Source organism: Pyrgilauda ruficollis, unplaced genomic scaffold, assembly GCF_017590135.1.
Source record: "Pyrgilauda ruficollis isolate IOZ18807 unplaced genomic scaffold, ASM1759013v1 scaffold41, whole genome shotgun sequence".
Taxonomy (NCBI): domain Eukaryota; kingdom Metazoa; phylum Chordata; class Aves; order Passeriformes; family Passeridae; genus Pyrgilauda; species Pyrgilauda ruficollis.
The window spans coordinates 2,287,870-2,315,249 of NW_024525601.1; the positions used below are offsets into that span (position 1 = coordinate 2,287,870).

General features: G+C 40.1%; 2 protein-coding genes across 5 annotated transcripts in view; one reads left to right on the forward strand and one right to left on the reverse strand.

Annotated features, from left to right (window-relative positions):
- The first annotated feature begins 479 nt into the window (after positions 1-479).
- Positions 480-19,146, forward strand: MPPE1 (metallophosphoesterase 1). 3 transcript variants are annotated; one of them, XM_041477574.1, is made up of 10 exons: positions 480-614; positions 10,997-11,363; positions 11,720-11,828; positions 12,489-12,592; positions 13,125-13,205; positions 14,989-15,097; positions 16,029-16,100; positions 16,214-16,336; positions 17,120-17,260; positions 18,671-19,146. In XM_041477574.1, exons 2-10 carry the CDS (start codon positions 11,098-11,100, stop codon positions 18,851-18,853), a joined length of 1,188 nt encoding a protein of 395 aa, XP_041333508.1. In that variant the 5' UTR covers positions 480-614; positions 10,997-11,097; the 3' UTR covers positions 18,854-19,146. The 3 variants fall into 3 exon arrangements, with proteins under 3 accessions (XP_041333508.1, XP_041333505.1, XP_041333506.1); XM_041477571.1 differs by lacking the exon at positions 480-614 and adding an exon at positions 8,491-8,571; XM_041477572.1 differs by lacking the exon at positions 480-614 and adding an exon at positions 9,699-9,823.
- Positions 19,147-22,110: 2,964 nt separating this feature from the next.
- GNAL (G protein subunit alpha L) overlaps positions 22,111-27,380 on the reverse strand; it is a 178,646-nt gene continuing 173,376 nt past the window's right edge. For both annotated transcript variants that reach the window (XM_041477569.1, XM_041477570.1), the window contains exons 11-12: positions 26,123-26,190; positions 22,111-22,362 (exon numbers count right to left, since the gene is read on the reverse strand). In XM_041477569.1, the coding sequence (XP_041333503.1) occupies positions 22,216-22,362; positions 26,123-26,190 (215 nt within the window). In that variant the 3' untranslated portion in view covers positions 22,111-22,215. The remainder of the gene's footprint in view (positions 22,363-26,122; positions 26,191-27,380) is intronic.

Sequence of the window (27,380 nt, forward strand, 5' to 3'; positions counted from 1 at the left end):
GTATATATATATATAAATATATGTATGGCTGCATACTGCTGGGCAAGGTCCAGTAGGCTTGCACGCAAGAAGTTCAGCCATCGTGGCTGCCTTTCTGTCTCTGGTGAGGTTAAATCAAAAATAAACACCAGCTTAGTTGCAGAGCTGGTGTTGACAGTTTAATTTGGGTACTTTGTCCCTCTGTGATTAATTTTCAATGCAAAACCAGTTCCCTACGTTCCTTAATGAATGATGAAGTTATATTAGACACCTGTAATAGATACCTGTTAAAGAAGCTATGTTGTAGTCAGATGTTCATAAAATTTGAAGCCAGTTGCTTTTCCTACCATTTTCCTTTTAGATGCTTCTATGGTTTAGAAAAAATGTAGTAAAGTCTTTGGGAGAGGGTTTTTATTTGAAGCGTTATCAGCTTAATTAGTATTTGATTTGAAAGTGTTCCTTGATTTTTCGTTTTTCAATTCTCTTCCTTTTCAGCTCGCTGATGAAAATGAGCAGTTAGTCAAGAAGGTGAAAAAACTACACATAAAAAATAAGGAGCTAGAAAGGAATCTGGGTCAGATCCAAGAACAACTGCATCTGCAGCAGTTAGTGCATGTCTGTGGCACAAGCAGAGAGTAAGAATTGTCAAACGTTTCTCTTTTGCATCAAAAGAAGTGCAGCGTTTCAGGACTTTTATTTGCATGACCTTAAGATGAGCTGGGCATTATCTGCTATGTGTATTTTAAGGAGCCATCTGTGAACAGGATGGTGGGGTGGAAAATGCTGGGGGTCTCTAGAGGAACAAAGGATCTGGGGCATCTTGTACAACATTTATTGTAGTGAATGAAACAGTTTTAACATCAAAAAGTAATACTCCAGCTTAGCCAGTATGCTCTCTCTATCAAACTACAAAGGCTTTTACACTATTTTTCCACCAAAAAGTTGTAAGATAAAGAAAAGTTGAGTAGCATCAATGCTGTTTAAAAGATTTAGAATCCAAGGGCCAGAAAAACTGTAGTGCTAGTGGTTTGGAGAGTGTTTTGCCAGGATTTACACTCCAGCTCACAAGAATCTTCCAAGGCTTAAGTTTTGGTGTTTTTATGATCCTGCCTGGAAACCTCTACCATAAAATCAGACTGTAATTTGGCCTTTTTCAGTTGCTTGGTTTAATTAAATTAAATTGGTGAAATATGATTTTATGAAGCTGTTGTGTTTGTTTCAATTAAGTGTTCAGGTTCAAACAGAAGCCCATTTATGGCATAAGGGTGGAGACAGCAAGGATATGGTTCTAGAGAGTGACAGTGTCAGGTGAGTTCTTGGAAGCTGCTTCTTCACAGAATTATTCTTCTCTGTAGTGTAGAAAATGTTCATGGTTAAGTCAGTTGATTTTTTTAAAGCTGTTATGCAAGTGGCTTTCAGCCTTTGAAACAGTGGGAAATCATTCACATTTTAAAAATAATGACAAAATCTTGGGTTAAACTTGAAAATAGCACCAAGCAAAGGGCAAACTGGATTTCTTTCTCAAGTAGTTCATTGAGAAAAAGTCAATGAGCTAGAAACCTCTTTTATGTGTCTTTATGCACACATATGATCTTTTTTGTAGATTTTTTAACCTAGAATTTTGTAGTTTCACATCTATTTTGTGGAACCCTTCTCACCTCATTTTATATTGCTCACTGTTTTGTGCATATAAAATTTATAGGCTGGTTTTGAAATAACCTAGAGAAGCAGTTCTGCTTTTCAGTCTAATAATTTTAGAGCTGAGCCACTACTTACTGTAGTTTGCCAATAAGTGATAGAATTCAAGTCTTGTAACTGCTTTTCTGATGCAAAAGCTACAATTCTGTCCTTAAGAAAAAATATACTGGATCATTTTAACAACTAGGCAAGCTACGTAAAATATTGCTCTGTCCCTCTATGACTTGATTGTAAAATTGTAAAATGTGGATCTTACACAGATCTCTGTTGCTCTTTGGCCAAGTGCCCTGTTTTTAGTGTTTCCTTTAGGTGGCTGTAGGAGACCCATTTTCTTTTTTTTTTTTTAAATATCTTTACAGTGTGCTGGACTCTCTTTGCAAGATGCATAGTTACATAGGAAGGCTGGGTGGCTGGCTCTGGGCTCAAATTGAGTTCCTAGTTAGGTGCTCATATGGAAGAAGTCCAAGTTAGTCTTTGAATTGAGTGCTGTACCTGCCTTGTGTTACATTGCATAGATAACCCGACCTAGCTTTTTTTCCTAGCTTTTGTTTGTGTGTTCTTTCACAAAGCTGTGCTGTGCTGCAGTATTGCTCATCCTGCTTGTGGTATGCAGTCATGACTTATTATGAATGGCAGCTCTTACTGTAATTCCTAAAAAAACAGGAAAAATGTCTGCTCATGTCCATCAGCTGAACTGTGGGCCTCGTGTATGTTTGCTGAATGCTATGAAATATGGTAGGAAATTAGTACAACAGAACATGATGCAAAATAATATCAGAGGGAAAGCTAACAGCCCTAATCTGTTTATTTGACATTTATTTTACCCACTCATTTTCACATAGATTTCATTCACTCATATCCTCACACCCACACACTTGGAAAGCAATGAGATGTTTTGTGCAACACAGAGAGCTGGGAACTGCCTCATGTGTCCTCATCATGCGGTTCCTGATTTGTGCTGGACAAACTTTTTTAAATCCTTTAGAAGTGTCCTTTTGCTATTCCTGTTGTGCTGATGGGGAGAGGAATGCTGTATTTGACATGCTGCAAAATCACTGCCAGCCTCCTGTTGCTGTTGTCTTCCCTCAAAGAGTGATTTGCACTGAGGTTTAATTGGGGTGTGGCCATGTGTGCTGGACAAAAACAACAGGATCCTCAGTCTGGCTGAGTAAAAAGGATTCTTTGCCATCATACAAACGATTCTTTTAACTTGCTTTGCTGTTATTTTCTGGTGCTTTCTCTTTCTGTGTTGACAGTCACATTTCATTCACTGCCATCTTGAATATTTCTATTACGAGTCTCTGCAGCACAGCTACAGGCCATGTAATCTCTGTGGGGCATCTCTAATACTTTTACCATAAATGATGCCACATTTTGTCATCTTTCATGTTTACAGCAATTTATGCATTTCTATTTTAGACTGCTTCAGATGTATAATGAGCTACAGAAACGTTATGTTAAAGAAACCAAAACAAACAAGGAGCAAAGCGAAGCAATTAAAAATCTCACTGTAAGTAGAATTTGTTGGAGTTGGTATCAAACAGCCAAACAAAAGCTTTTAGGGAGACTGAAAAGTAATTTTTACATTTGTGCAATGAGACCATGCTTTTCTTTTTATAGTTAGTTTCCCATGGCAGGGATACTGGAGGGTAGCCTGTAGTTCCCTTTAAAACTGAACTCTGTCACTGGTCTGTCTGTAGCAGAAAGATGTCTCCCCTTCCCTTGGTTTTTTCTTTGCTCATCTGCCTACCCCTCCTTCCAATTGTATATGCACCTTGTGACCTCTTTTGCACCAGCCCTGGTATTCTTCTGCATGTGTCATGAGCTGATTTTTCTCAGAAATTCAGCAGAAGGCAAACCCGATGAAGAAAAAGAGTGTTCTTTTGGGTAGCAAGGTCTGTGGCCCTGCTGTGCAAAGAGTCTGGCATCATGACTGGAGTGAAGGTAGGGTTGTGTGGCCAGGAACAGTTCTAGAAGCTTCAAGAGATTATTGCCTCTTCAGGCCTGGATCGAGCATTGCAGCTGACCAGTCTAATTTCCTCATTTGTGCTTGGTTTTTTTTCCTTTCAGACCCTTTGGGTGAATGTAGTTTTTAAATCAGCAGTTGAAAATGCTAGGTTTGCATTTGAGTTATGTTTCCAATTGTGTTCAGTTGAGCTGCATTTTTTCTATGCATTTTAAAAAGATTTTCTTGACAGATTAAAATTAATGAGCTAGAGCATAATCTTCAAGAGCAGAGGCAAAGAATTGAGCAACTGGAATGTAAAAAGATTTCTTGGAAAACTAGTGCTCTTTCTAGAAAACGAAGTCAAACCCCAGAGGGAGGAGTAACTTCTCACAAGGACATTTCTGCAGAGAAGGAAGCCTGTTGCAGTAGGTACTTAGGTAATGGTACAGTTAATTCTGATGATGTTCCTTCCAGTATGCCCAGCAGAGGGAATGCATTTTATTTCTGATCCAGGGGTCACTCCAGGCTATTTCTTCTCCTTCAACCAGCAGTAGCTAAAATGTTTTTTTCGTTTTTGAAAACCGGTTGTGTAAAAATGGCATTTTGTAATCTGGGATTCCTCCTTGCATTTGTTTGTGATAAAACTTTGCTGTTTTCTCTTTTTCTGAAACTGATCTGTTGTTGTAATCAGAGGTGGGAGTGCGTGGCTGTATTTAGTGCTGGTATTTATTCTAGTAAGATGTATCTGTGCAGATCTCTTAATAATAATGTTTGCTGCACCAGCCTTTGGCTTTCAGACACTGAGTCACAGAATAACCTGTTTTTAGCCTTAAAACATTGGCCAAGCCTGGGCAGTGGTGGTTTCAGTATGTTCTTCCTCTCGTAATCAAATCCAGAATTTAAGGTGTGATCCTCTTCCACTTCAAAGCATAGAAAAGAGATGGATGAGATCATATAATGTAGGCATAAATTTCAGGAAATTTGTATCAGCAAGTGCTGATGTGACCCTCTCATGAGCCTGAAAAAGATAATAAAAACTTGTGATGTGTGTTTTGTGGATTGTAAAATAATCCCACATCTAAGAATCTGGCAGATCCAGATTATCCAACTGGCAGATCCTGATATCTTTCATAGTACCTGGGAATATGCTCTTCTTAAGAATAAATCACTGTATGAAAAAGGTACTTTGAGAAGCTGAACTATAATTTTCTAATATCACAAAAGATAGGCAGCTCTTTAGCTGTAATATGATTCATATGAGGGGGAGGTTGACTGTAATGGTTGAACTCTACATTTTTTCATTTGAATATAGAGCTATTGTTGAAGGAGATTAAAAAGCTGAAGAAAGAAAATGGAAAGTTGTCTGCAGAAAAGAGAGCACTAAAAAATGAATTAGCTGGATTAGACAAGGTAATTTATTTTAAGACAAGCTTAAGAGTAGGTGATTTTTGAAAAACTTAACTTTTCTGCCTGAGCTGAAACTTCTTTAGGCTGAATATATGTTGTTATAAAGTAAAATAGATAAAAACCCAGTGTATAGCATTCTGAGAGAGATGGAAATGAGTGACTCCTTGAAACATTCATGTCCTGAAGGGCTACTCAGCTAAGGAAGACTATTTTGTCTTGAACTTAAGGATGTCAAAGTTATGCCTCTGACAGAACACCAAGTTTAGGGAGGGCAGAGGCTTTGAATTTTTTCTTAGATCTATAGGTGTAAAAATTGAAAATGTGAACATTTGGTAATTCTTTAAGTTATGTAACAAGATTATGAGCTCTTACCTAACTATAGCAGACTCAGTTTACTGTACTGACATAAGGTTTTATTTTCAGCAGCAAATTGTTTAAACTGATTTTTGCTTATTCCTCAAGTCTTTTTGTTTTGTTGTTGTGGATTTTTTTTTTAAAGAATCTCTTTTCTTACCTTGCGGTCCTTTCTCCCAAACTAAATAACATTATGGTGTTAATTGCAGAGGTAACAGTAAAAGAGGGTGATAGTTCATTGGATGTGTAACTTGCAGAACATTAAGCCAGGGTGAGTTCTAGATCCCTGTGTTTGGGAATCAGGGACACTGTGTGGCTGAGAGCTTCATCTTGCAAGAGAGATACATAAACTTGAGGATGTGGCTTTTTATCAGTGGTTCCTTTTTAAGGTAGTTTGAAGTTGCTGTATGTTATATGTATGTAGCTGTTCATTTAAAAAATGCTGCAATAGGGAGGAGAATGTCAAATGTAGATGGTTATAGGTAGATACATTGTTATTTTGGTAGCTAGAACATTCAAGGATTGGTGAAATGAAGTCTTGGGTGATTATACTCTTCTGTCCATATATTTCCCAACAATTTCTGATTTACAAAGGATTAGAATGTGACATTATTCCCTTGTCATATTGAACTGTCATTTTGTAGCTGTCTGGTAAATCCATATTTTTCCCTTTTTAAAACTGGTCTTTCCTATTACTAGTCAGTATTCCAGCCTCTAACATAACTTGAACTCTGCTTGTGTGTTCAGGGCAGAAATTATTAAATTATTATCTAAGGTTGTAGTTGATTGCTGTATCTCACCATAGCTGTTTGCATAACTCAGCCATACACTGGTAAAAATATAGAAAGTGTCTTGGAATAACTGAGCTGCTGACTAGCTCTTACTGAGAATGTTTTTGAAAAAAAAAGTTTAAGGTGAATATTTTTGGGTTTTTCTAGGATTTTTTTGAAGAGGTAGAAGATCTAAAACATGCTGTACAGGAATCTGTGAAACTGAACAATGAGTATGAAAAGTGCTTGAAGCAAATCAGTGTAATATATGGACTTCCTTTTACAGCACATTTGTAACTACTGGGTAATTTAATGCCAGGTAGAGTTTCTACATAATTTTATAATTACTGCAACATTTAAACCTACCATAGCTTAAGTGGTACCATAGTTTGATAATATGGATTCAGTAATGTGATCTCAATATGACAAGTGCTTGGAAATGTATTTTGTGACCATGATTTTTTTTTTGTTTATATATTTTTAAATAAACTGTGATCTGCATAACTTCAACTAAGTTTCAAACCCATCTCTTTCACACTTGCAGAATATATTCTGGTTGTGAAACCAGAATGAAATTGTTTTATTTTTCAGAATTTCCCAATTTATCCTTTTCTGTAAGCTACATAAAATCAAAGTGTCTGTGTAGATTTGTCAGTCTGCGTGAATTTCACCACTAAGGATGTACTAATGCAAACAGAAATTATTTCTATGATTAAATTATTGCAGAGGGGTTTCTTAAAAGAAAAATACTAAATCTCTGCTTGAAATTTTTCTTCACTCCCAATAATAAGTGAAAAATTGTGGATGAAGGAAGGATTTAGTGTTCAGAATTGGAAAGTATATTCAGAGCATTTTGCGTCATCAAAAGAAGAATTCTTTGATTCAAGGGTGAGGTACGTGAAGAACTCTGGTGTTTGAAGAGCTGAAAAGGAAAGTGGGAGTGCAGAAAGTCACAGTCCACAAGGCAGAAATGTTGTGTTGCTTCAGGGAGGGCGAGCAGGGAATGAAAAGAGACAACTCCCAGTTACAAGTGTAGCTTCAGAACCTTGGGAGATTTGAATCTTAACTTGTTTGTAATGACATGTAAGGAAAGTTTAACATAGTTACAGTACAGAACAATGTTTTTCTGAAAGGTGTAAATCTCTGCCTTTGTGACATTGTGATGGTGGATGGAGTTGAGTGAGAACTGCTTAGGGCAGAAAGACTTGTTTATAACCTAATACAGCTTCTTTAGCTTCATAAAAGTACACGGACACTCCCGAGGGATAGGATTAGGAGTAGGATTAAGACTCTTGTGTCCCACTTGGTTTGTTAGGAGAGTTTTATGCAGTTGTAATTTAATAAAGAAATTGGCCTCAAAGCGTGTGCGGTGTTCGGAGTTGCATATTCACTAAGTGATAGGGTAAAGCTCCAGAGCTGCTTGTGCCTGCTCTGGCTGTAGACCACTGTGTTCCCTTGTTTCATTCTTGGCTCACTGTAAATTAAAACTGGATAATGTTCTGAACAAGAGATGGGGAAGGGAAACAAAAGAGGAGCAATGCAAATCTGTGTTGCCAGTAAACCTCCTGGAAGATAATAAGGAGGATAGCATGTATAACAGAGAATTATAAGTGCAGAAATGTTTGTAACATTTGCTAATGAGTAAAATAAGCATGAATGCTGGAGGAGGAAGCAGTGCCAGTTACTGGAGTCTTTTCCCTCCCAGTGTTGTGGTGTAAAGTTACACTTTCAGCATGTTTACACTTTGGCCCCGTTGTTAAATGGTTCAGTAATTGTCCTCGTCCACAGGCTGATTTTTAAATGTCGTGCAGAGCAAGAAGCAGTGAGGAATCCTTCAGTCTTTTCTCATAACTAAGGTCTCCCAGCTGTGGTGGGGAAATCTGCTCTAATGAGAGTAATGAGCCGTGAGAGGGGGCGCGGCAGCGACGCGCGGAGCCGCAGCTCCAGCCAGCAGCGGCTGTGCAGCCCCGGCGGAGGTCGGCTGGGATGGGACGGGATGGGATGGGAGCGGAGCAGCCGTGGGCTGGCAGGTGGCAGAGCGAGGTGGGCAGGGATTTCTCTCAGCCAGTAGCAGGAGCTGTCTTTCAGCTAGATCTGCATCGCTGCCTGTCTATGAGGTTGGGTTGGGGTTTTTTTTTTCTTTTTTTTTATTTCCCTTTCCGCTTTTCCTTTCACTATCAGGAAGGCTGGCGGTGTAGGGTGCAGATGGGGCACTTCTGGCAAGCTCCGCATCTGCGGCACGACTCCCCAGACGGTGACAATTAGCGGCAGGAACGCCGGAGGAGGAATGCATGTGGAAGTGACCGGCTCTGGGGCACTGATTGCTGTTGCTGTCTGTTGCTGTCTGTTGCTGCCTGTGACTTCTGAAAATGGCAGTTCTGCTTTGAAGATATTTTTATATTCTACTGATTGCAGGTTTGGTTTGTTGGTGTGGGTATCTTTTTTTTTTTTTTTTTAAACTTGACAGTATCAGTTTGCTCTTGAAGCTGTGATATCTATCTATTTATTTATTTATTTTGAGGCTCTATTTTATGGCTAATGCAAGTTAACTTATTGGCATTTTCTATCCAAATTAATGCTGTTTTTGTTGGAAGAGGAGACTGTCTCAGACTACCAAAGTCTGCTTCCAAATAAGCACTACTTCCTACTTTGCAGGATAAAGCCATATAAATTTATGGATAATAACATTCTTTGGATAAGAATTTGCCTGTCTTTTTGTCCTTGTTGCTGTGCCATTTAGCAGATTCCTGTGCTTTGATCTTTCCTCCTTGTGAGATGTACAATTAAGGTGTTGTTATTTTGTTTGCTAGTCAAAGTGCAGGCAAGAGCAGTATTAAACAGGTTAATCAGTTTATATGTGTAGTGCCACGTATTGTGGAATTGTGACATTTGGCCAGTGGCTTTCTCCTGCTAAACCAAGTTTAGGTAGAACTGAATTCCATGCAATTAAGTATTAGTCATGCTACTGTTTAATAATGCATATTAGAAATGTTTCATGATGCAGGCTGGTGGTTCTTTGTCTCAAGTATTTTGTAGTGCAGATAAGGAAAGCTTGTGTTTGAAAATAAGTGGCTATTATCAAGTAGGGGTTTTGGTTGGAAAAATAATGTAATAATCATCATGTGTCAGTATTAACTTTCCATGAGACATAAATCAAATGGGCTAGTTCTTAGGACAGTGAAGCAATTTAACTTTGTTCTGTGTTCTGCGTATAACTGAGGCCAAGATTTTAGAAACAATCCACTAATTTTGTATGGATTTGTAATTTTGTCCCAATTTTCCTGATATGTGGGGTATAAATTTTAAAAGGTACCAAATATTCACAGCTGTAGTCAGATTTAGCTAATTCAGACTTGGTCTGCTAATCACTGAATACTATGTTCAGTAATTGCTCACATCCTGGATATTAATCCTAAAGTAGGATTTTTTTCTATTGTAGAAAGCAAAATTGCAATCCCGTTGTTGGGTGGGGGACCACATTTTGTGGATTTCTCTGGAAGTTCTTCCTGAGCCTGTGCAGCAGCATCTCTGTAGGTCCCCTGGAGTCCCTTTACTGTGACCATGCTACAGAGTTCACCTCTGAAGGATGAGGCTTTCAGACCTGCAGTGCTCTTCAGACTGAGACCCTGAGAGGCTGGACCTGGAAACCGAGGGATTTCATTGGAGAGTAAGGGCTGGTGCCTCTGTACTCTCAGCTGGGATACTTTCTTGTGGGTGATTACCCTGAAAAAGTGTGCCTGCCAAGGGCTGTGGAAGAAACAAAAAAATACTCAAGTTTCAAAAGGGGTAGATTCCCTTTTAGGTTACAAGGTATCCAAGGCAGCAGAAAACAGTAAATACAGTTACCTCACCAGTTTGGGCTCATTAATTGTTTCTCTACAGCTGCAGTGAAGTTTCTTTTTCCTGAGGCTTAGATGTTTCTTTTCCCCTTGTCAGAAATGAAGCAGCGTTAGTTAATTAGCTGTGTATCTGTGCCTGCACTCCTGGAAACGTCCTGTAAACTTCTTCTGGGACAGTGAATTGCCCTTGGTTCTTGGAGATTACAATGAACCGTATCAAAGGTGGTAGTGCTATTGATTTGGTGTAGTCATGTTCTGCACTTGTGCCAGAACTCTGGGAGTTGTTTAGCCTGGAGAAAAGGAGGCTGAGGGGAGACTTTATTGCTCTCTCCAACTTCTTGAAATTAGGCTGTAGCCAGCGGGGTGTTGGTCTGTTCTCCCAAATAAGTGATGGGACAAGAGGAAGTGGCCACAAGTTTGCCAGTGGAGATTTAGATTAGATTCTAGAAAAAATTTCTTCACTGAAAGGGTTGTCCTGTATTGGAACAGGCTGCCCAGGCTGAAGTGGAGGAGTCACAATCCCTGCAGGTATTTAAAAGATGTATGGATGTGGCACCTAGGGACATGGTTTAGTGGTGGACTTGGCAGTGCTGGGTTAAGGCTTGGACTCAGTCTTGGGGTTCTTTTCTAACCTCAGTGATTCCATATGGATCCTATTGGATTTTTTTTTTCTTTGTTGCAGCTGCTGTTCAAGCTAAGCTCTGTCTTTACCCACATTTGACCCCCACTCATAGTGTTTTCACTGTGAAGTTCTTAAAAAAGCATCATGCACCAAGATCCTGGCTGGCTGTAATCTGCTTTCCTTGGTGCTGGTGGGAGCGAGTGCAGTTCCGTGCTCAGCTGGCCAGCTGTGTGCCTGGAGGAGAACTTTATGCTTTCGGTCAATTACATATTCCCAAGCCTTTCAGGGTGACAAGAAGCTAACACTGTAGGCCTTGCATGGTAGCTTTCCACAGGGAATGCAGACTCAATGAATATTTTATTTTGTATTTTCTCCACAGGGATTTTGTGCTGACAAAAAGCCCGGTGTGATCCTTTGAGCAGCCCAAGCTGTTTTCATCTGAGAGGAGAACTAGAGCCATTGTCTTATGCTGGTACTGCAATGCTGAGTTCTAGCTCGACTGCTGTGAAGAATCTCCCTCTGAAGAGGAAGCTCTGTTTTCTGCTGAAACTTGTGTGCTTTGTCAGCTCAGTGTTAATATTTTGTGAATTTTTAATTTACTATGTGGTGATATTTCAATGCCGATGGCCAAAAGTGAAAGGTGGAGCTCACATGACTGAAAAAGATTCAGTCCTAAAGGCCATAATTTTAGCTGATACACACCTACTTGGTGAAATCAAAGGACATTGGCTGGATAAGCTAAGAAGGTAACTATTAATTTTTTAAAATAATCTCTAGCCAGTTTTAGAGTTTTTAGTAGTAGCTAATGGGACAATAATTCACTGTTCTATTAAACAGCTATTCATTAGAACTGTAATGAAAAATAAACAAGCTGCTATTACTTCTTGCATGTCTTGTATCACAGTGGAATTACCCACCAGGTAAGATGCACCTACTGTCCTTACACTTGATTTCTAAGTATTTAATTTGGATTTCATAATATATTTTCATATTTCAGTATTAGAGCCAGTTTCCCATTCCTATTGCCAGGCTATGTGTCTGTATCCAAAGCTGAGGATCCAGAGGTAAGGCAGTGATAACTGGTTCTGTATTTTCCTTTCAGGGAATGGCAAATGGAGAGATCTTTCCAAACTGCCTTATGGTTACTGCAGCCAGATATTGTTTTTATTCTGGGAGATGTTTTTGATGAAGGAAAATGGAGCTCACCTCAGGTATGACATCATCAGCTGTCTTGTTTCAAAAAAGGAGGATTTCTTGAAGGAAATGGAAGCAGATTAGGTATGCAAAGCTTTGCTTAGTACTGCTACAGTTGTCCTGTTGGTAGAAGTTTCTAGCTTTTCAGATAGGAGTTGGAATGTTGTGATTCTCCTTCATTTTTGGAAGTACCTTGACAGTTTTGTGCCTCCTATAAAACTTACACAATGTAAACCTCTGAGTTTGTGCTTCTGTGTTATACACTTGTGATGGGCCAGCCCTGGCTGGATGGCCAGTGTCCAACAAAGCTGCCCTGTCACTTCCTTCCTTGACTGGAGAGGGGAGAGAAAACACAAACAGACCTGCCTCCTTTACTAACCTTGGTGACTGCAGGGCTCTTCCTCTCACAAATTCTTACTCCTCTCTCTGGCTGCAGTTGCAGGGATTCCTTTTTTGCCACCTTCCTTATTCTGTTATCCCAGAGGCACTGCCAGCCTTGGCCAGCGGTGGGTCCAGCTTGGAGCTGGCTGGCACCGGCTCTGTAGGACACAGGGGAGGCTCCCACAGAAGCCACCCCTGCCGCTCCTCCAGTACCAAAACCTCACCTTGCAAACCCACTACAAAACCTTTGATGCTGTGGAACAGCACCGATTTCTTCTTCTGTTGTTCTCCTGCAGGCCTGGGCAGATGATGTCAGGAGGTTCCGGAAAATGTTCCAGCATTCAGTTTTTACGGAGCTGGTGGTCATCGCTGGGAACCACGACATCGGATTTCATTACGAGTGAGTCTCATCAGTGCCAGGAGTACACAAGTGCCAAGAATGAAGGGTCAGCGTGCCCACAGTAACTGTGCAGGGTCTGAAGCACCTGTTTTGTGGTTATATGGGAACTTTTGGATCATGATCAAATTAGAAAGGGTTGTAATTTAGAGTAAGACCTGTGCACAAAACAGGTTCATGCTTCTCTGGCCATATGAGGGTTGTTCAGAGCTGATCCTTCTGTACTGACATGGAATCCTTGAAGCTGCTTTTCCTTGTTCTGGGCCTTCTCCTTAGAAAGGCACCTGAGCATATTCCCACTCCTGTTAGCACAGGAGAGTGTAAATGCCCTCACTCTGCTGGTGCTTGCACTGATGGGAGGGGCTGGAGGACACAAGAGGTGTCAGAGCATCCCTGTGAGTTTCCTGAGTGATTGTGTGAGCTGGATAATGGAGCAGCAAGCTGCATGAGTGGTCAGCAAACTGTAAAGCCGCTGTGTCAGCTGAGTTCCAATGGCAATTTCTTACCTCAGTTGTATTTTTGCTCTGTGACACAGAATGACTACTTACAAGATAAATCGATTTGAAAAGGTTTTCAACTTTACTTCAGGAAAGCTGATAACTCGGAAAGGAATAAAGTGAGTATATTTCATTTTTTTCTAATGAAATATTATGGGAATGCTTCACTTAGGGCCTGTTTTTTTTAATCACCTACCTTATGATGTGTTAAACCTCAAACACTTTGTACAGACCTGTAGTTTGATATGGACAGGAAGCTGTACTTAGAGCTATGTAAAGTCTAACAATTTCCTTTTAAATGGAAAAGTACTGTGGGGTCAGAATCCATTTCTCTGGTGTGACTTTATACTTCCTTGCAGCAGGTAATGAGCCATGGCTGTAAACATAGCAGGATAAAGAAACATGAACCAACCCCCCTCTATGTTTATAAATTAGGAGTTCCATTAATTTTAATAACTTTAGTCTGCAGAACTTAACCCTTGTTTGAGGAATTTGGGAACACAGCAGTTATGTGTCTGCAGTTTTTCCACAAGGTGGGGTAGTAACGCTCGAGCTGGTTTTGGCTTCGAGCAGACCTCGGTGCAGTTTGTTCTCACAGCTGTGTCCCCATGGCTGCACTTGGCTGCCGTGTGCTGTTACCTCCAGACACCGCGCAGGAAACGAAGAGGGAATGCAGTGCTGGGTTTGTGGAAAGGTGCTGAAGTCTCAGAGTCAGGAAGGGAAGGCCCATCGCCACTCTGTGTTTGGCATGTGTGCCCTTGGGTTGTATCCACCTGTGGAAATGTGAGATTCAAAACCTACAGGCTTACACTGGTTCCCTTAATTAAGCAAACAGATAAATGTTTAATTAAAAATTCTGAACAGGTCTGGAAATGGTTGTGTCTATTTTAGGAAGATTTCTGAGCTTCATGAATGCTCAGTATAAAGCTGTTGCTTATCATGCAGACGTGGGGTACTCAAGATATGTATTTCAGCTGTTTAAAAATAATTATTAAGGAACATCTCCATGTCTCCTTTGATAAAACAGCATAGCAGAATTCTTGTATGCAGTTGTAGATTGCCTGTCTGGTATCCATTAACTGCAATGAGCTACATTATTAATATTCCTAAAATAAATATTCCTAAATAAACTATTTTACAACAAATCTATGGTATAAAAGCAGCTTAATTTGCTAAAAGAGAATTAATTTTTGTTTTACTATTGACTAGTATCTCTTAAGTGAAGCATTCAGCTTATTTTTGTCTTTTAAACAGACGGAATTGAACTGGGGATGTATCTCAAGCTGAATGTGTGACTAAACGGGTATGAATCTTGTGGCAGAACTTAAGGTGATTTGAAATCTACAGGGAAACCTTCTATTAAGAATAAAATCCTGCTTTTTGTGTCAGAGACCACAAAGTACAAAACTAAGTTTGTTCAGCGCAGTCACCCAAATGCAGTGCTGTTCTGCTTTTCAGTTGATCTGAAGAAATTCAATGTCTCAAATTCTGTCTCTGAGGTCTAAACTCTGTGGGGAGAGAAGCAAGTTCTCCTTTCCCTCAGAATTTAGTTTAGTGATGAACTTTTAACATTCCACTAGAATACAACTTAAGTATCCATTAAAATAAAAAAAAATAAAAATCTTTAGTGTAAGCATGAAGCATAAGGTACATTGTGCAATCTAAGTAACAACTGTATAAAGGAGCCAACCAGGCAGAGACATGGCTGTGGTACAGATACTCAGAGGAGGATTTGTAACACATGATTTCAGGAGCTGTTACATTCTGCTGCTTTGCTGAGCTATGTCCAACTTAGGAACAGTTGCATTTTATAAAATGAAGTTTATCCCATACGTGTGCATGAACAACAAATGCCTTCCTGTCCTCCCCATTTCTCTTAGCCCACCCCCTGGTATTTTCCAGCTTTGTCCTAGTGAACAGTGTGGCCATGGAGGGCGATGGCTGTGCTGTCTGCCGTACCTCAGAGGCAAAACTTGTGGCACTTTCTCACAAACTGAATTGCTCCCAGCAGGTAAGGGATTATTGAAGATCTGACTACAGCCAGAGACTCCTCTGCCACAATGGGAATGCTGATACTGTAGCATAGCCAGGATACAACCAGACTCTACCGAAAAAATCTGCTTCCAGTTCACAGTGCAACTTGTTAGCAAGTCTTTCTCCCCCCTCACATCCCTGTTAACCATGTTTACTTAATTATTAACAGTGTTGCTTAGCACTAATGGTGTCAACTTCCTTGTCAGTGCTGCCAACAGTGTAATTTCCTGTGTTCCGAGCAATGGCAGTTCTGTAACCCTCCCTTTGACTCCAGATACACAATCCTGCATTTATATTTATGGATATTATTCTGTTTTATAGCCTTCAAGCATGTTCTTTTAGTTTCCTGATTCTACTGCAATGCTTTCCTCATACCCTAGTAGTGTTTTAATTGTATTTTTTCACCATATCAAATCACTTCTTGTATTTCCTTCCTCTTCCCTTTTTCACAGGCTGACTGGATGCACAGTAGGCAGCATGACTGACTGGGCTGGCAGTCAATCAGGAAACCAGCTCCCAGTGGAAAAATGGCCAGACTCTATTTCCCTTGGGCTGCCCTCAAACTCCTTTGCCTTGTTGGTGCAGAGATCTGCTGCTGCTGCTTTCTGCAGTTGATGAAGCTCAAAACTATACACTAAAGCAGCACAGAATCTGAAAAATATAAGAGCTAAAACTTAAGGCATCACAGTCAGAAAGAGCACAGCTGTATTTACAGCACGTACAGAATGGGGAGTAGTTCTTACAGTGGGTAGTATCTGATCTAAACTGCTTAACAAAAAGCAGTTTAGCTCAGATAATAACATATAACAAAAACCAAATCCAACAACAACCCCACCCTCACTAACCCCTTAAAACCTAGCTATTGCTTAATTATCTTCACTCCTTCTATGGCTTCATTTTGTTCACAGAAACCAAATCATTCCAACAAAAGATGCAGTGATGTGGAAAAGCTTCCAGCTTCAGAACCCATCCTTTTACAGGTGTGTTAGAAGTGGGGGGAGGCAACATATTGACATGTTGTTTTTGTGGATTTGTTACTGTTCCAGAAAGGCTGGATCATTAACAACTAATCCTTGCTTTTAATTACTCCCAGCATTACCCTCTCTATCGGAAAAGTGATGCTGAATGCACTGGAGAAGATTCTGCTCCTCCAGAGGAGAAAAGCATCCCCTTTAAAGAAAAGTATGATGTACTGTCTCAAGAGGCATCACAAAAGGTTTGATTTCTTGGGAACTTGAGTGGCAGTGGGTGGGTGAGAGGGGGACATGACTGTAGATATAAATAGATTAAAGAATTGTGGTAAGGCTGTTGGCTGAGATAAACAGAGCACAGCTGCTCCTGTCTAATGAGGCCTGGGAGAGGCTGCTTGTTAGAGCTGCTCCCCTGAGGATCCTCACCATCATGGCCTTGGTCCTGCCAGGATTCCCAGGGGCAGCTCCTAAGTCTTGGCACTCTTAAATCTGCTGTGGTGCCATTACTTCCACTTCAGCATTCTGCATTTTCTGTACTGTGTAAATTATTGACACACCTGTCAATAACGTGGACGAAGCCACAGTTTTCCAATACTTTGAAAGCATAATTTCTGTTGAATTAGTAACAAGAAAATTTAAAATATTCCCTTAAAACTCAATGGTCATTGTTTCTTTCCTTCTGCATAAATGTCTTCGCTTAAAGATTGTTGAGATTCTTCCTTAGGTAAAAAAATATCATTGCTTCACTAAACCCAAAGTTTTTCTCTTTGTGATATCCACAGCATGCTGTTGCCTTTGTTCTGATCTGTATGAAAAAAAAAAGCCCAGTACTTGGGATCAGGCCTAAATGGGTATGACTGATACTGCAATACCAACAGAGTTCTTACTGGAAAACAGAAGTTTACAGGAAACACTTTGTAAACACATGAGAATTGCCATAATGTTCAAAGGAAAAAAAAAGAGGTTTTTAAGTTCAATTTCTTTGTAGCTGTGACTTAATTTTTGTGCTTTACTATTTTGCGTTCCAGCTGCTATGGTGGTTTCAGCCCCGTTTGATTCTCAGTGGGCACACTCATAGTGCTTGTGAAGTGCTGCACGCAGGGAAAATTCCAGAAATCAGTGTCCCATCATTCAGTTGGAGGAATAGAAACAATCCTAGTTTCATCATGGTAAGTTTTAATTTTTTTTTTATTTTTGTCAGATAACTTTCATAGATAAATCAACATGGCAGTCAGCTATTATTTTTAAAAACTGATTCTACCTGTAAAAACGAAAAATAATAAAAAAAAACTGCCTACCCACCCAACCCACTCAGTACACTGCATCCACTTTATAAAGTACATCTGTGGGAGCCACATGTTCTGTGTGGTACAAAGCAATGCTGCTAAAGACCTAATTAATATCTGGGTACATTTTCTTAGAAAGAGAGTGCACTGTAAACTATTGACTTGTAAAAATAATCAGTATTGTGCACTGAACAGCAGAAAGACCAGTTTGGCTTGGCTGATTTACCAGCTGTGAAAACAAGACTGTATCCACCTCAAACCCTTTTGCACGGTGGTCACGGTTTTCAAACGTGTGCATTAGTGCAGTGAAAGTGTTTGTGACGTGCCCACAGTCTGCCTCCTCGTTGCCAGTTCACATACAGTGTGTTGGTTATGCTTGTGCAGGCAGTTCCAGTGCTCAGTATATCCTTAGAGGTAAATCAATTAGTTCCCCAGTTCAAAAATAAAACAGAACTCTTAGAAACTTGGAGTAAGAAGCAAAACCTACAATCTGTTCATAGAGTAGTCTGTGACTTGGAGGGGGAAATCTTTTATGTATGTTTTACTGCTGTTGAGTTTAGGCTGCTTAATACACAGATAACCCCATATGTTTAAATTCACTTTATGCAACTGTTAATATTTGATGTTGAAAGTAGTTCTGTTTATTTCATAGTCCTGAGAGTAGCTGCCTTCAAACTGCACACGCACTCTGCACACGCCAGACAGCACATCTTCACTGCAAAACAAGAGGTTGGCTAATTAAAGTGGCATCCTCTTCACTACTGTTTGAACTCCTCAGCCTCGATCTGCTGTAAACTGTAATTTAAACTGCAAAGTCAAGCCAAAACCCAACAAAGTTCTTTGTTGCTGAAGTTCATATTCCTAATTTGGATTAGCCAACGTGTGTTTTTGCAGCATGTACTGGGTAAGGAGGAGGGCTTGGGGAAGGAAGGGGCACATTCACAAAACCTAACTTCAGCCTGGAAAGGCTCCTTCCTGGTGGATTTGCAGCAGCTAAAGTTAGGCTTCTCTTGAAGGCAAATCAGAGGAGGAGCCCAGCTCTTTGTTTATGCTAGATGGGAAGATTGGCCTCTGGGCTAATGTTGGCCTGGTGAATATTCCAGTTAGTGCCCAGCACCACAAGGTATGGACTCTTCAGCCCCCTGGAGAAGGCACTGGTACTAGGAAACTGGCCCCAACCCTTGCCACCCAACACAGGGATTTAGAAATTGGAGATCTGACAGCTGTGGTGTTCACTCCTGATTCAGAACCCACTGTAACACAGCAAAGTGACAGTCTTCATTTCTTTTCCAGGGCAGCATAACACCAACTGACTTCTCCCTCCAAAAATGCTTCCTTCCATTTGAGAGCAGAGTCTTCACTATCTACTGTGCAGCAGGTGCTCTGCTTGTGATCCTGGTACTAGCTCATGTTCAGCTTCTCACTCCACCGTTTTATTTTGCTCAGCGTTTAATCAGTAAGCATAAAGCAGTATGAAGAGCCAGACATCTGCATTCAGTCACTGAAATACCAAAGCTGAGAACAGTCAAACATCAGACTATATTCATGCCAGCAAATGACCTAATTTGATTGCTAGTCTGAAGGCAGGTTGCATTTACACATACCATAGAAGTCCTATACAGCTGATATGACTACTACAGGATAAATAATTAACTGAAATGAACGTTTCATGCTGTACAAAAATACTGTATTCGACAATCAAATGAGTCCTTTTCCTGCTATAATTTTTGTATCAAATATGTATATTAAAAGTGTAACTGTACATTATGTAAATCCTATAGCCTCATCACTTGTCTGCACTTGTGTCTTACCCTGGTGGAGGCTGAATCTTGCAAACTGGAAATGTTTCTCTGTTTTATTGCTGCATGGCCCTTCAAATGTCATAGTTGTGTTTGTTAGGGTCAGGCAGAATCTGGATGCATCAGCACTGAGAGATGTGGATTTCCGTAACCTTTTTATAGTGTTGTGTATAAGGGACTGTGGTTTGGGACAAGAAATCAGAAATCTTATGGTTCCTGACACAGTAAATTGTTAGCTGACTATAACTTGCAGTTCTCCATCTACCAGACAACACAGGGAAGAAGCTCAAGGATCCAGTTTGCTGATACACACTTGAAAACTGCTTAAAAAAAAAAAAAGGTAGGGTGACACCTCAAGCTGCTGCTTTCAAAAAGATGTGCTATGATGAGCTTAAAAAAAGAGGGCCCTATTGCATCCCAGAGATCTGTGGTGAGGGGCCCTCCAGTTGCTGATCTCCTGCAAGAAGGAAGGTCAAATACAGCTGCAGTAACATTATCCTATGCCTCAGCCCTCAGTCTACAGCCAGGGATAGGAATGCACCTTATTTTACATTCCACAAGTTCGGTTGACTTTAGTGTAGTGTCACATTTTGAACTGCACTAGCTCCTCTGTGGGGAAGCAGAGGCCACCAGCTGTGCCACAAAGATAAAATCTGAACTCAGCGTCTCCAGTGTGTGGGGGAAGGTGGGACAAGCCTACTGCTGCTCCCCACCCACTTTTCTGCTCCCCAGAAAAAACAGAAGGACTACTTCACACCAGGACCAGTTTTCCTGCTGATGGTCCTGCAGAGGCTGGGAGCTCTAACCTGAACTCCTGGTCTGGGGCTAGTTAAAAAAAAAAATACTATCTTTTGTTATTCATTCTATTACTTTCTTTGGCATGAGAAATAAGAGAATTCTGTTTACTGTTAGCTTATTCCACCCAGCCTTTCACTTTTTAGGAAATATGACTAAATTAAACATAAAAATTTCTGGGAAGAGAAAATGGTCATATTAGAGTATTTAAAATGGGATTGTTTTATATTAAACTGGAAACAAGTTCTCAGTTGGACTGTAGTCTGATTTTAAAAAGATGACGGATTGGGGTTTATAACTAATAACAATACAGTAAAAAGTTAATAAAACCTGCTGATTTATATGCCAGTGTGCGGACTGTGTTAGCTCTTCATCTCTCCCTAAATTTAAAATGAAGTGGGGGGAATGGTCCGAAGTGTGGTAAAACATTCTATAAAGTAATGTAGTCTAACACTTCTCTAGGTTTCTGTTATTGCAACTGTAATTTTAGACATTTGTACAGGTTATCTTGGACACAGGAAAAGTATATAGTCACAGACATAAAACACCTATGTATAAAATATAAAGCAGTGTTATAGTTACTAAAAAGGACATGCCTTATTGCTACAGCAATTCTTGCTTTTTATATATTGTACTGTACCACAACTTGTTTTGAGAATGTCATTTGCATAAATTATTCAAGTTTGAGAAATATTCACACATTTTGATTCTACAATATTTAAAATAAAATAATTTTCTAATGTGTCTCTTTATTAAAAGAGAAATAAAAATGTCATCTTGTAATTCTCTTAGGCCAGACACAAGGGTTTATACACCTTTTTTTTTTATCTTCTTTCTCGCTATTTACTTGCACAATGAAAGCCGCTGTTGGTACAAAGATTGAAGAGCTCTATAGAATGGTGCTTTACACATTCACAATCGGTCTGTGCAATTGTGAAGTTCTATGAATGACCAAAGAATTACCAAACATATTTTCTAAATATAAAGGACAAAAAAAAAAAAAAAAAAAAAAAAAACACCAGGTTGCAATTTGGACACTTGAATGAATTCCAATGTTTTAAAGCTGAGACTTCAAAAGAGAAAGGCATGTTTGCTGCAACATCCGGTGACTGTAATACCTTACTTGGAAAGGTAAGTGGTTAATTTGCATAATTTATAATTTTTATACTAAAGAGCATTTTTATATAAACCAGAAAAAAACCCCTAAACTCTACAGATAAAGTTCTTACCTCCAGTCACTGCTGCAGGTAAGGTTGACATCAAGCTGTACAGCGCAATCAAAAACATACTTACATCTTAGCTCATTTTACAGGTACAGCCATAATCAAGGCACAAAGATCTTCTACAAGTATTTTTCTTCAATAAAGTTGTACAAAATAATATTACATTTTACAGTCTGTACAATATAATAAACCAGCAGTAAAACAAAAAAATATATATAGGGAGAGGACTGTTGTCCAAGAATGATCGGAACTAAAAGGATCATTTGTGGACAGCACAAATAACATAAGTGAGGGTGGTAAATTTTCTGCCTAGATGCAACAGGCTGAAAAGTAGCTGTAATTCAAATGCCTGAGGTGTGCAGAGACACTTAGCTCCAAAACCCCAGAAAAATTGCTTTGTCTTCACCGTTCCTCTCATTATCTACTCTACTTCCTGTGCCAGTAACGGCTTAAAAGAGGAGGTCACTTTATCAGTTGACCTGCAACTCAGAAATGCTAAAAACTGTGACAGAGTAATAAATATTGTGGTGCTGCTACATTGTGTGTCTACTTCCTCAACAGTATTTAATAACCTGATACAAAGTGCATTAATCTTTTTTTCACCCATCAAGTACTCTTCAATGTCATGTTAAAAAGGAAACCCACACAGAGGGATAGGTATGACTTCAGTGTCATCCAGATGACATACCGGTCTGAACTGAGGTTAACCCACTGGAAAAAATTTAGCAGGTCACGTTCAGTTTTAAAAAAAACAAAACCTAAGGGAACAGAGGTAGCCAAAGGGCTTAGTGGAATGACGAAGAAGTGGCATGTCAAAATAAAGCACAAAAATAGTCCCAAAAAGCATGAAGGGAAAATAACCCAAACTTGCTTCAAATCAGCTTAAGGTTAAACAATTAAAAGTAAACAAAGTGAAGAGACTGACATTTCTATAGTATATTCTTCCACCCTGTGTGGGGTAGTATCAAGAGAAAGAGTAAGGAGCAAAGAATTTAAAACCACAGGTTCCACGGTGATCCCCTCACAAGAGTTCGTACTGGCGGAGGTGCATCCTCTGGATGATGTCTCGGCAGTCGTTGAACACTCTGCGGATGTTTTCTGTGTCCACTGCGCACGTGAAGTGTGGGTAGCAGTAATGCCGGCCGTCTCCGCTCGCTGTACTTATCCTCTGTGGAAACAGGGAGCCAAAAAACAAAAGCATCAGGTGCCATGCCATGAGAAATTTCACATCTCAGCAGTCTATGGACTTGGGGGAACCAAGAACCCTGGGAAATCTGCATATAGATCACTAAACAAAGTAAACAGAAAGAAGGGAGGGCTGTGGTCTGGTCAGTCTGAATGACAAATCTGAAATGAAGATTACAAAACATTATGGATACTGGGGTCAGGCAGGAGTCCTTTGTGGGAGCCACGGATGCCATCCTTAGCTGCACAGGCTGTCGCCATTTGTGCATCACTGTGCGGCCAAATCTGTGCTGCTGACAGCTGTGCAGCCTGCCATGCAGCTGCCCCAGGAATTGTTTTCTTTTTTTGGTGCCATCATGTGGCAAATTCTTGAACTCTTGTTTTAAATCAGCAACACAAAACCAAAACCATCCCCGTTGTGGAGCCAGCAGTGGCAGAGAACAGCATTCTACTGCTTCTACTTCTTGTGCGCGGGCCTCTGAAGTTACTTTCACTTAGAGCATCTATTAAGCCAGCTGAAGGATTGGTATCATCATTGATCTCAGAATTTGGTGAAATTATCACCAGAGTGGCTGGGTTCACTTAGAGTAGTAAAACATGCAAAAATCTAGTAAAATCAGACCATGCAGAACTACATTTTCTCAAGGTTACTGCACAACTTTTTAGGTTCTAACTTAAAGCTCTAGCATCACTTTGCCCATGGTTATCTTCTTAAAATTCCCCAAGATCTTAAAACACATACTAAAAAAAAATCCTAATTTTTATTCTGTATTACTATAGGACTGACAAATATAAATCCATTCTAGATCATTATCTTACAGAATATAAAAAAAAATATCAGGAAAGCAGAAGGTCAGTTTTTAGGATAATGATTTTTATAACTATTTTCTAAATTTTATTATAAATTACTCTAGCTAAACAACAAAAGACAGTGTTCCATCTCACTCAAGCTACACCATATATTTTTAACACAGGATTTATTTTACATGTAGGTTTGACCTTTCAAATACCTGAAGCTACAGATATGCAAAACCATAGCCAGTTAGAAGCCATAATTTACATAATTAGATCAACAAGCAATTGCAGACTTTTCCAGGTAATTTAGGTAGTATTACACATTCAACACTAATTACACAAGGGTGTTCATATACAGTCTAAAAATTATTTTCTTACCATGCTACTTTCAATACCTAGTTCGAGGCTTAACTTCATGAAAAATACTAAGAACTGTCTGCTTGTGTTTATCATGCACTGATTTCACTCATGTCTATGGCAATAAGCTGTCCACAGTGTCCTGGTTACATACACAGCATGCCAAAGGATGTATTTTCAAAATACTAGGGGGCTGTCTGTTTTTGTCACCTGACAGCTCTTGCAGTCCTCTCATTTGAAGATAAATGCAGAATTGTCACCCCTACTCGACACTCACTTTGAATTAGTAGTGTGTTACTCAGCACCAGTTCACAGGGGGAAAAAAAATCCCCTGGGACACTGATGAAAGAATATTTGCTTTCCAGGCAGGAATATTTAATACTGGCATCCCCACACTGCAGGGGTCAGGATGACATACAAATTCGAGGAATCCTGGTCTATGTGTTTGAACAGCAGCTCCTTCACCTCCCAGATTTAGGTTTTGTAAAAACCATCAGGACAGGAACCAGAGGGGCCATGCCACTGTTCTAACAGGGGTGTATTCACACTGGGGTATTTGTTTGTATCCAAACAAAATACCAGCAGCTGGAGAGCTCTGTGTGCAGAACACCAAAACAGGGCTGGGGAGCAGCCTCACCCAGGAGCACACATGCACACTGCCTCCACGAAGAGTCTGGGAGAAGAAAGGATGTGCCTGAGCTGAAGAACAGAGGATTTCCCACAAGATACAGTTGCAGGACCGGCAGATGCCCTCGCCAGTCTAGCCCTGAGGTGCAGGCACTGGCTGGGCTTGGGCCCAGCCATCCCTCCCACGCTGCTCCCTGACTGAATCTGAGGGATCCCAGCCCTGCTGCCCAACCCCGAGGGGCCACAGCCCTCACACCAGCCCTGAAACCATGAGCTGACATCTTTTGTCTTTCTAATCTATCCTGTGTAGCAATAGTTATTGGAAATGTGGTCAATTTCAACCTCCTACTAAAATTCCTCAAATTACAGGCTTTAAATTTGCCACTACCATTCCTACAGCCAGGCAGTTTTAAAGGGTGCAGCACCATGGTGATGACTGTCATGCACATCCATCGTTTATGCACACCTACTACCATGATAAAAATCACAATAAAGCATATTAAACACAGGCTTCTCTGAACCATGCCTGAAAATTTAACAGAGTGGGGCATGGAAAAGGTCATAAATCAAGGAACTTGGGAAAGAATAAAGCAAAGCCAAGGCAGACACAGGTAGAAAATACAGCCCTTTTCCTCCTGGCAGCTGGCTAAGGCCAGCAGATCCCTGCCAGTCTGTATTTCTCCTGTGCCCCTTACTCCCTCTCTGAAACCTCTTGTGCTGGCCCCAGCACAAGAGCTTCCCTTGCCCCAGCACCCACAGGGGTTTCCTGTGTGGCTGCAGTGCCTGTGTCTCCTCCCCTCCGCACTTCATAGCTGGCCTCCTTCTGCAATGCCAGTGAGTCATGGCAGGTAAGGACCTCGCCCTCGATGAGTGTTCTTAAATCATGAAAGCAGATAAAGGTGGGGAGTTTCACCCTAATTTCCCTGTAACTCATCTCTCAGAACAAACTCTCCTTCCAGACTGGATATCATCACCTGCCTCACAGGATTCCAGCATTACCACAGGAGAGATTTGCCTTGAAGCGAGTTTTTTCGGTAATTCTTACGTTAACACAGCACAATCTGACACTTTTCCTCAGGATCTGGAAGGCTAAGGCAGCAACTGGAAATCCCCAAAGTGTGAATACAGTAAATTGCTTCTTTCTTGGTGCGTCAGCAGCTGTAAATCCTAACAATGCTCGTAAATGCATAATGACTTTAAAATTCTTAATTCTAACGACTCAATTTGTTATCTCACACACACACATATAGCTTCTACCAGTAGGGCATGACAGATGAGCTTTGGTTCTGGTCTCTGATACTGCTCTGCACTGTGGGAACAACTCAGAGTGAGTGAAGCCACAAGTGATCCTGGATTACACTCTCTGACAGCAGGGCTGGGCTGTGATTGTGTGCCTGACAACAGCTTTCACCTTAAAATGTAAACACCACCTCTTCACTCCAGCTACAGAGGAAACCTTAATTGCAAGAAAAATGTGACTAGACAAGGCAACTTTATTAGGATGCTTCAGTAGGGCCATGACACCAGTGCAAAGGTGAGGTAAACCTCCTAACTGGCATACTAGAAATCTTATTTAAGCATAAAATCATAAAATCTGCCTTTTTTTTTTTTTTTTTTTTTTAATTCCTGCTGTCAGCTGATCACTGCCAAACTCCTTGAAGGAATGCAGGATAAAAGTAAGAAAGCCTATTTGTTTATGCATGGACTGTATGTGACCATTCTAAGCACTAGCACTTACTGTGTGACAATTAGCATGGCAGGTGACTTTATACAAAATGGGCATAAAAAAGTGCAGCACTGAGGAAGGTTCTGCAAGATGGGCAGCTGAAAAGAACTAGGGAATTGCCAGACGTTGTCCTCCCCTTCTAGCTTTCTACAAAACCCCATCAGTTTTCCCTAAATAAACTGTACCATCTGTCAGTATTTCCTATGATAGAATCACACATAAGATGAAAATTACTCACTAAAAACTCATCCCGGATGAAGAACTTGGCTCTTGTGACTTTGGGGTCTTCTCCTGCCTCTGGTACTGCTGTTCAGTTAAAAATAAATGACATCAGAAACACGAAAACCAAACAATCATCTATTTGTAACAAAAGATTTAGTAAGGAGGAAGTAGCCCTTCAGTACAGAAACTGAAATGTTAAATACTAGAGGAGATTCCCAGTAGGTAATTGAAAAATGAAGAGTACAGTAAAACCTGACTGTGTGTACAATATATTTTAGGAACCTGAAAATTGCTGAAATCATTGCGACAATGTCATTGGTCATATCACAAAAAGGCTTACTCACATCCACAAGCCTGTTCATATAGATATAAAACAAGTGGGAGTTAGGGTTTAGCTTTTATCAGAAAATATGACTAGAAAAAGCAGCTGAGCTGTTCAGTTTCTGCAGCAGAACAGTGTCTCCTGAAAAGAGCTTCTGCAGGCAGGAATGTGAGTTTAAAAATGGCTAGTCCAAGATTTTCCACTTGGAAAAAATGACAGCATTGAAAGACCTTTTGATATATATATATATAAAAGTATTTTAATTCCAGGCCCCAATTCAGCAGAATACTTCAGATATTGCCCATCAAGGGGTCTTGGATTAAATTCTTACTGAGCAGGAGACTTGTTGCTCAATATTAACTGTTTGTCAGCAGATGAAGTTGTCACTATACACGCCATGCAATGACTGTATTTACAGTCAGTAACAATACAGTGAAGAGATAACCTAGTTATTTCCTTTCAGTGTTATCTCTCATCTAGGATACCAAAATCAGATGCTTATAAACGTAACATTGTAAAGGCCAGAATTTATCAGAATATGGAAATGTATTTTTCATCCATAGTGCTGAGGGTAAAAATAGAGCAGCAGCACAATCAACAGCATGTTGGAATTCAATGCTGCTGCCCTTAAATAATGTCAGCTGAAACTGAAGAATAAGTGAACAACTACAGGTTAAAAATAGAGAGCTGTTTCATGTGGGAATATTCTGGATCACTCTAGATACACACTGTGAAATCCCTCTGAGAAATAACAAAAACTACTTTTTCCTGACAATTGGCTTATTATAAAAAAATGCTGAAAATGCACCCAAACTCTGTCTATGTGGTGCATGTTTGAGAAGGGGAAATTTGGGTGATGGAGATAAGATTTCTTCTGAAAACCCTTACCATTACAAAACAGATGCCAGATCAACTCAGATTTTAGGACAGTTCACATTCATGAAGTTCCAGA

Excerpts from the sequence above, each read along its gene's own strand:
- MPPE1 (XM_041477574.1), top strand. The coding sequence starts at position 11,098 with ATGCTGAGTTCTAGCTCGACTGCTGTGAAGAATCTCCCTCTGAAGAGG. Across the intron at positions 11,829-12,488 it reads GAAAATGGAGCTCACCTCAG|GCCTGGGCAGATGATGTCAG; the intron begins GTATGACATCAT and ends GTTCTCCTGCAG. Across the intron at positions 16,337-17,119 it reads CTCAAGAGGCATCACAAAAG|CTGCTATGGTGGTTTCAGCC; the intron begins GTTTGATTTCTT and ends TTTGCGTTCCAG.